General features: G+C 51.1%; 1 protein-coding gene across 1 annotated transcript; it reads left to right on the top strand.

The window, feature by feature from the left end:
- Window positions 1-839: 839 nt before the first annotated feature.
- GIP (gastric inhibitory polypeptide) lies at window positions 840-4035 on the top strand. The gene is made up of 4 exons (XM_006098934.3): window positions 840-1071; window positions 2273-2443; window positions 2983-3072; window positions 3769-4035. Exons 1-4 carry the CDS (start codon window positions 989-991, stop codon window positions 4022-4024), a joined length of 600 nt encoding a protein of 199 aa, XP_006098996.1. The 5' UTR covers window positions 840-988; the 3' UTR covers window positions 4025-4035.
- Window positions 4036-9062: the final 5027 nt, after the last annotated feature.

Genomic DNA, 9062 nt, shown 5'->3' with positions numbered 1-9062 from the left:
ATCAGAGGGTCTGCGGGGCCTGGATATAAAGGCGGCGCGGCGGGCAGAAGTCACCGAGGCAGGCTCCGCCGGGCCAGAAGCAAGAGGAAGAGACCCGCTGCCCTTCTGGGAGCCCTGGAAAGGACAACTGGTAAGAGCAGCTGGGACAGGGGCGCTGGAGGGAGGTGGCCCGGGGACCCCGAGGGGCTCAGCACCCTGGCACCCCGTTGCTTTTCCTCTCCATAGGAAATAAGACGGGGGTGCGGATGGCCCTTTAAGCCCCAGGTGACGAAGGCAGGGAGGCGAGGTCTTGCAGCCGCACATGTCTAGCCTCGCTTTGGTTTTTAGGGCCTGGGAGGAAAGTGACTTACTGTTCTTCCTGTACTGATGACCCCCCCCCCCCCCCCCCCGCCCAAAAAAACCCGGGGGCCGGGCCGGGTAAAGTGGTCCGAACTCCGAAAAAAATTCCCTGGGCGGAAAAAATGAAATCCGAAAAAGGCAGAAGGGGATGGTTCCTCGGGTGGTTTTCACTTCGGGCGAGAGGGCTGTGATGATTTAGGTGACAAGCCCGTTTGAGAGCTGGGAGGCTGGCTGGTATGAACTCTGGAGGGCTCTGCGGGGAGAATCCTGCCAAACCACATGCCTATGATGTCTAGCCACTGAGCCGGGAAGGGGGGCTGTCCAGGCACACAGGTCCCGCTGCTTTCTCCTGCCTGGAGCACCCCCCACCCCCCGCCCCTCAGACTCCACTTAAACACAAAACGAAAAGAAGGCTCACCTCTCGGCCAGACTCCTTGTTCCTTCTAGTTACTAGCTGTATTGCCCATGCCCTCCCCACCCTCCCTAAGATCCTGCTCCGGCCTCTTAGCCAAACTCCAAACCACAGGACTCAGTGCCCCCCAGCTTTCAGCACCCCCACGGCTCTGAGGCAGGCTGACGGCTCCCTCACACCGTGCCTCCCCCTCATCCTGCTCCTGCTCTCTCTTAGCTCGGGAATAACCCTTGGAAGATGGTGGCCATGAAGATCTCTCTGCTGCTGGTGTCCCTGCTCGTGGCAGTGGTGCTAGGAGACAAGGAAGAGAGTCCCTCCAGGTGGGGAGAGGAGGGAGGGCCCGCTGCTGCGGAGGGGGCTGGGGGAGGACAGGGCTCTGGTCTTGGTGGCATGAGAAAGGAAGGAATCCTGGGCCAAGAGGAAAGAAGCTCCAGGGGAAAACCTGCCACCAGCCGTCTGAGTGCAGAGCGAGGGACGACGCAGAGAGTATTTCTCAGGAGCTACTGGCTAGGCCTCTGGAAGGCCTTCTCAGTGGCTAAGCATCTGAAGCAGATGACAACATCTCCCTTAACCATTCATTCAGGAGAGCCTTGGCTCATCTAACTTGATAAAGGACCGACCCCCCCGCCCCTGACCCCCCCCCCCCCCGGTACAGGTGCAGGAGATATATGTGCGGAGTGGTCCACAAAACCCTCCTGCCCTCATGGTGTGCACAGGGCCAAAGGGAAAACAGACAAAGAACCACCAAGGCGAGCTGCAAACTGTCATGAGTTCTGTGAGGAAAAGCAGAGTGCGAGGAATGAGCACAGCGGGGGGCTCTGTGTTTTGGGGACCAAGAGAGGCCTATCCGAGGGAAGAGTTGGGCGTTCTTGGGTGCAAGGACAGCTCCATGCTCATGTAAATCCAGTGATATAAATCTGAGGCACGGCTGTCAGAGACACGTACCAGGAGAGACATCACGCAGAAGCTAAGAACGCAGACCCGGGCCCAGACCGCCTGGGGTGGACCCTGGATCTGCCGCCTATGCTGTGTGCAAATTAATCTCTCTGCTCCCTGGTTTCCTCATTCACAAAAAGGGGGTATGGCTAGCGTCTGCCTGCTAGGGGTGTGGTGAGGACTGAATGAGTGACTGTATTAAAGGGCTATTCGAGGCCCTGCCTCACGCATAAGAGCTCACTACTATCAGTAGTGACTGGGAACCAAAGACCTAAACCAGGTGTGGCCAGGGCGAGAGGAGTCCAGGAAGGTACTGGGAGCCAGTCCTTGGGGATCGGGGGCCCTCTGATCCCTCTTCGCCCAGAAGCCAGAGCCACACACACTAATGATGCAGGAAGCAGGCCTTTCAGCTGGAAATAAAGTCCAAGGGGCTCAAGGCAGAGCCAAGAGGGTGTCTCCACAGAAACGGACTCCCCGGAAATGGGCTGGTTCATTTTTACATGTTGGCCTCCTGTCAGCGACCGTCATGTATGCCGGATGGTGAACCCCCTCAACCCTGCCCCTTCATGGCACCCTGGTTTCTCTCTCTCTCCCCTCCCTGCCCCTCAGAGTCCACGCGAAGGTCAGAGGCTCTACACCTCGAGGCCGCAGGTATGCCGAGGGGACTTTCATCAGTGACTACAGCATCGCCATGGACAAGATCCGCCAACAAGACTTTGTGGACTGGCTGCTGGCTCAGAAGGGGAAGAAGAATGAGTGAGTCATCGCGCAAGCCCCTCCTGTCCCCAGCCTCCGGCTCCCTTCCTGCATTCAGACCAGGCGCCATCGTGGCCCCACGGGGCCCTGCGATGCACAACTCCAGGTGGCGCCTCTCACTGAGGCGACGATAGGGAGCTGGACCGCGTGGCGGCCCTGCTTTGGGCAGCGGTCCAGTGTGGGGGCAGGACCAGGGCAACTTCCCAATCCTTTTCTCCTGAGGGGAAGGGTCGGTGAAGATGTGTGGGGCTCACCGAGGATTCCCAGGAGGCCGGGGATGAAGGCAGGGGAAGCTGAGCTGCTGCCAATGACTTTTTGGTGGTGGCCTCTTCAGACTTTGGAAATAGAATCAACTGTCCTCGTCCTACTTCCTTCTCTTTGCCAAAGCTCTTCCTGCCCTTGCTGTTTGGTCAGCCTGGTAGATTCTGGAAAGCTGTTCACCAGCAGCTGAAGCAGCTGAAGACAAGCGGTCAGGAGGTTGAGGGAAGAAAGAGGTACCCTCTGTTCTGCCACCCACTCCCTAATCCTTATCTCACCAGCTGGAAACACAACATCACTCAGAGGGAGGCCCAGGCCCTAGAGCTGGCCCATCAATCTAACAGGAAGAAGGAGGCCAGGGAGCAGCAGGGGTGAGTCAGCCCACAGGGGAAGGAGGGTGTGGGGCCTCCTGACCCACCCCCACCTCATTGTTCCCGCTCCCAGACTCCAGAGCAGGGCCAGGCCCCAGATAAGCAGCCCCTTCCACTCCGAGTTCAAAGAGGGGTCTTCGCTGAACTCTTGGAGGTCAGCCGGAGCTTAAGGGAGAAGCCTGGGTGGAATGGGGGCGGGGTGCCTGGGAGGGGTGTGGGGGCCGGGGTTTCTAAGATTGATGACTCAGTGTGCAGGAGAGGGGCAGCGAAGGAGACCTCAGGAACCGGCTTCCCCACTTCTCCCTGCCGCACACCAGGAAGGACATTTGTAGAACTGGGACCATCCTGTCCCACGGCCAGTCCCCTAAAGTCAGTTACCCCCCCGCTGAGGAAGCTGTGGCACAGATCGTCATGAAGAGCCAAGGTCCCCCAAATAATCTCTTGGGGGTTCGGACTGCATTCTGGGATACCTGTAGAGGTGGAGGGTGGGATGGCTCCCACCAGAATTCTGTTCGGCTTTGCCTGTATTGAAGATTGGCAGGCAGATTGGGTTGGAGTTTTAAAAGCTGAGGTAACCCAGAGGCAGCTGTGTTGACTCCCTCCCCCACCCCCTCCCTCGGAGTCCCCCGTCCCGTGTTTACTCTCTCTGGGTGGGGCCAGGCGAAGGCAGCCTGCCTGAGGCTGTCTCCTGTGCAGCTCCCTACCCATGAAGCCCAGTGATGAAGATCTGCTGAAGGACTTACTGATTCAAGAGCTGCTGGCCTGGATGGTGGATCGCACGGAGCTCTGCAGGCTCAGGTGGCAGAGATGGGAGGCTTTGGGAGGCTTGCGTACTGGTTGTAAGCTTGAGTATTGGGGTCCGGCACAGGTTCAAATCTTCATCCCAACATATGCTGGCCAATTCTCAGACTCTCTGAACTTCGTTGTTTTCATGAAAATCGGGACTATTTAAACCACTTCATGGGGCTGCTGTGGGTTTTAAATAAGAGAACGTAAGGAAAAAGTTGAGAAATAAGAGAACGTAAGGAAAAAGTTGAGAGCAACCTCTGTAGAAAGTAAGAGTTCAGTGATGGTGGCAGCTATTGTTACTGCTTGCCCTCCTTTCTCAACCTCCTCCAAGTCAGATGCTGCTCTCCCCTCCCCTGCCCACCCCAGCTGACCTGCCCATCCCCCTCTCCGCTCTCCCTCTGTACCCTTGTGCCGTGGCACCTTCCCAGTGATGGAGCCCCTATAGTGGGAGGCATGGTGCCCTTCTCTGTAGCTGCTGCTGGTCTCAGTGGTCCTTGCATCCATATCACTATTAGGAAGTCCCTCAACCTATTATGTCCTAGAAGAAAGGGACCTAAAGGGTGAGACAGGACACTCATTCCAAGTGCAGACACCCAGGCACAGAAACCAAAAGACATTTAGACCAGCGGTCGCCAACCTTTCGGACCTCGTGGACCACTGACCACCGGCTGGTGACCGCTGGTTTAGACTTCCATGCTGGGGAGCGAGGGAAGGACTGAGGGGACAGATGTGGGAGGACTCCCTGTAGGAGGATAAGAAGGGTGAGAGGAATGTGACCGCAACGATAGAGAAGAGGGGGTGAGAACACCTCCGTAGGACGGTGGGTAACAGGCTCCGTGCTTTTTGAATCGTTTTGATTATTTATAATCAAAAAGGTACTTGGGAGGGAGGAGCGGTTGAACTATGGCTGGGTGCCAGGATAAATTTACTTTGCTGACTCCAAGCTGATAACCACCCTCCTCCCCACCCTCTCTACTCTCCACAGGTTTCAGGGACTCTGACTAAACCCAGCTCAGGACTGGACTCTGCCCTGCACTGACTCAGCTCCTGGGTACCCTCGACAAGCCAAACCAATAAAGTTTAAGCTGAAATAAATCTTTGTGCCCATTGTCAAAATATATTCAAATGTCTACTGAGCTCTGACAGTGTCTGCTTGTCTGTGTGCCGTGTACCCCCCAAGAAAAAGAAGATATGGCTCCGACCCACCTGCTAATTCATCTATTTATTCTACAAACACTTATGGGAAACTTAACATGAGCAGGGTTGTGCTCAACAAGGGTCTGCAGCAATGAGGGAAACAGATACAGTCCTTGTCCCTGTGAGGGGTTTACAGTCTAGTGAGGAAGACAGACCTTAATCTTTAAACACACAAACACAACAATCACGTAGCATGCTAAGTTCTGTGAGGGTGAGGTTGCTAGGAGAGAGGACAGAGAAACCTTATCTAGGTGGGGTCAGGAGGGCCTCTTGGAGAAAATGGCATTTAAGCTGAATAAGACCAAGGATGGGTGGAGCCTTCATATCAGCCAGAGTTATTAGTACAGCAACATGGGCAATGGGAGGAAGAGGACAGCAGGTCTCGGCAGGTGGGCGGAGGCAGGGCCCGAAAGACCACGTTAAAGCTTTTGGGTTTTATCCTCAGTGCAAGGATAGGTCCGAGGAGGATTTTAAACAGGGTCAGGTCACAGAGGGTCTATTTGCATCCCCAAAACGATCACACTGATGAAAGTAAGAGTTATATTGAGATGAATAGGAATGAAAGGGGAAGAGGAAGACCAGTAAAGAGGCTCTTGCAGGATTCCAGGTTTATACTAGGATGATGGTGATTGGGGGAGTGGGGGTGGCAAAATGGGCAAACTCAATTTACCAAAAAGTCAATACCTTTATCTCCCGTGTTCAGAGCCTTCCCCACCTCAGCCTGCTGCCGTCTCCAATGCCCTGCATCCACAGATATGATATACCTTCTCTCCCTCGCTTGGGTCATCTTTTCCTGGAATGTCCTCCTTGATCTAGTCATAGTTCAGTAGACCAGAGTCAAACACTCCAAGATTCAAAGCACTTACTAGCTCTGTGAGTTAGCAAGTTAGTTTCTCGCTCTTAAACTCAGTTTCCTGTCTGTAAAAAAGATGAAAAGGTATCCACCCAAATAGGGTTAAAGTAAGTGTTAAGATCATGGCTGGCACAAAGTTAAGTGGTCCATAAAAGTTAACTTTTGTTATTGTTACTCACACACCTAAGCCTTAGTTTAAAAGGTATTAATTTAAATCAGGGAGTGGCAAGCTGGATGGCTAAAGGTCTGGGCCAGTAGCATAAATGAGCAAAGTGAGGCGGGCGCAAGACAACAGCAAGGATGGGGACTGTGAAAATGGAAGAGACACGTTCGCCTAAAATCTTTCTGGTGCCAAACAAAACTCTTTTGAGAGCTGAATTTGCCTGAGCACTGCTAGTTTAGTTTGCTATCTCACCCATATTTGGTTTCCGCTCCTCTATAAACTCCTGAGGTCCCAAGAATGTGTACCATGCAATTTAGAGCATGCCTTTGTTCAGAGGATGTATTTTAGTGATTCTCCATGATAGTACCGATTGTCTTGGGGAGAAATTTGGATCTATAGTTCTGAATTCTTGGGTGTCTCTTGGAATCAGTCCATCAGAAAGGGTTATTTTAAAATATTTTATGCAATGTTCTTGCTATGGGGCAGGCATTGTGCCCAGTCTCCTATAAACATTTTTTCAACTTTTTAAGATTTTTTATTCTTTTTAAAAAATTATTTATTTATTTACCTATTTTAGAGAGAGAGAAAAAGAGGGAGGGAGAGAAAAATCATTTTGTTGCTCTGCATATTTATGCATTCATTGGTTGATTCTTGTAAATACCCTGACCGGGGATCGAACTCACAACCTAGGCTGACACTCTAACCAACTGAGCTACTCGGTCAGGGCTGTAGTTGTTTTTTTTTTTATTATTTTGTTGTTGTTCAAATTTATAAACATCATTTTAAAAAGTCATGATGATCTCATTTAAAGCCTCATCACAACCCTTGAATACCATAATAGCTGCTAACCATGCACTACACTGCCTCCATGAGGCCGGGAATTAAAAGCCTACACTACTCGCCACCTTGCCACAAGGCCAGTGAGTCACTTACAGCAGGTGAGGGCGTCTGTCACAATCAGTATTCACGGTGTACTGTAGCCAGTGCTTCTGAGAGCCACTGTTAAATTGTCAGGAATTCTGAGAGCAGGCTGTCAAACCACAGGTAGCTTGAAATTGGCCCTGGTTAGAGGATTTGTACCATGGCAATCGGCAAATGCTATATACATCAGAGCCTCCCTTCCCACCTGGAGAGGCTGTTAAACACTAGCATATTACTGGTCAGCATCCCTTCTCTAAAAGTATGAAGGAGAACACATGTGTACGAATAAGGGAATAAGCATATCTGCTTGAGGATGGCAATGAGGTTTGTCAAGGGTCCATGTGCGTATCTAAAGGAGTGAATATGAATATGTGCACTTGAGGATATGAATAGTTAAATCTAAGGTCAAGGGTGTGAGTGAGGGGTCAGTGTGTGCACCTTCAGGGGTCATACAGTGTGAGTCAAAAAGTGATAAATGAGTCTGGCCGATTTTTCTCAATGGTTAGGGTCCTGGTTGCAGGCTCCATCCCCGGCACATGCGGGAGGCAACCCATTGATGGTTTTCTCCCACATCCTTGTTTTCTCTCTCTCTCTCTCTCTCTCTCTCTCTCTCTCTCTCTCTCTCTCTCCCTCTCCTTCCTCCCCTCCACTCTCTTAAAAAAAAAAAAAAATCAATGGAAAAAATATCCTCGGGTGAGGATTAAAAAAGAAAGTGATAAATGAAGCAGGTGCGCCCTAATCGGTTTGGCTTGGTGGATAGAGCGTTGGCCTGTGGACTGAGGGGTCCCGGGTTCGATTCTGGTCAAGGGCATGTACCTTGGTTGCCGGCACATCCCTAGTAGGAGGTATGCAGGAGGCAGCTGATCGATGTTTCTCTCCCATCGATGTTTCTAACTCTCTATTCCTCTCCCTTCCTCTCTGTAAAAAATCAATAAAATATATTTAAAAAAATAAAAAAATAAAGGGGCTTATGCTATCTGAGCTTAGTGTCTGAGGATGTGTATGAGAATGAATCTGAAAGATAATTATGAAAGGCTGATGATTGTTTTAGCCTTGGTCCGTGCATCCGTTAAGACTGTATTCTGCTTCAAATAACAGAAAAACACAAAATAACAGTGGCTTTAGCAAGATAGAAAATTATCTCTTTCTTGTGAACAGCCAAAGGCAGGCAGTCCGGGGCTGGTGTAACAACTCTGCTCCAAAAAACCCTCAGGGACCCAGGCTCATAGGACCCACACCTCCATCATCTCTTAAGGCTGCAAACGGCAACTAAACATCTTGCTACCCATCTCTGCGCCATCCTCTTATCCTTTTACTAAAACCCCTCTAATAACATCATTCGCTTTGGTTTCACCTGGATCTGATTCCCAGCCCAACTTGTTCTGTAGAGCTTCATACAGAAATAACAATTGGCCACCTCTCCTGTGATAGCCCGAAGACCTCAATTTCTACATGTTCAAAACTACTCTTAATTATTGCCCCAACTTCATGCTGGGGTCCCCCCTCTCCCCCTGTGGCACCACCCCTGGTGCTCAAGCCAGAAAACTGAGCATCCTGCTGACTTCCCCACCTACTCTGGCCCCATCTTGTCAGTCTTATCATTTCACCTTCTTCCCATCTCCTGAATTTGTCCCATTCTCTCTACCGTTATTGCCACCATCTAGTTCTGGCCCCATCATTTCTGGTTTATTTTGCAGAAACAGACTTAAGTCTAGGTCGCCACTACTTTTCCTAAGACAAAAATTTGATCTTCTTAACTCACTGACGTAAGAATCCTCCATATTAACTCCTCTGTTAGACTCAATAATCACTATGGCGGGGGGGGGGGGGTGGGGGTGGGGGGGTGGGGATCACCTAGGGAGTTCCCTAAACACACAGGTGACTAACGCCCCTCTTTACTAACTTTGCTGACTAACAATCACAGCTGATACTTAACCGATGCGCCGGGCATTGCACTAAATGCTTTGCTAACACACTTTCTGAATTAATCTTCACAACAACTTCACGAGTAGGTGTCATTCACCACAACCGTGGAAACTGCAACACCAGAGAGAGAATTTGCTTGGA

Source organism: Myotis lucifugus, unplaced genomic scaffold (assembly GCF_000147115.1).
Source record: "Myotis lucifugus unplaced genomic scaffold, Myoluc2.0 scaffold_254, whole genome shotgun sequence".
NCBI lineage: Eukaryota > Metazoa > Chordata > Mammalia > Chiroptera > Vespertilionidae > Myotis > Myotis lucifugus.
This window is presented reverse-complemented; position numbering and strand designations above follow the sequence as displayed.

What these genes read in the sequence shown, in the direction of transcription:
- GIP (XM_006098934.3), top strand. Translation starts at nt 989, where the DNA reads ATGGTGGCCATGAAGATCTCTCTGCTGCTGGTGTCCCTGCTCGTGGCA. An exon ending in AAGGAAGAGAGTCCCTCCAG is followed by an intron (nt 1,072 to 2,272) that starts GTGGGGAGAGGA and finishes CCTGGTTTCTCT; the next exon opens with CTCTCTCCCCTCCCTGCCCC. An exon ending in GAGGCCAGGGAGCAGCAGGG is followed by an intron (nt 3,073 to 3,768) that starts GTGAGTCAGCCC and finishes TCTCCTGTGCAG; the next exon opens with CTCCCTACCCATGAAGCCCA.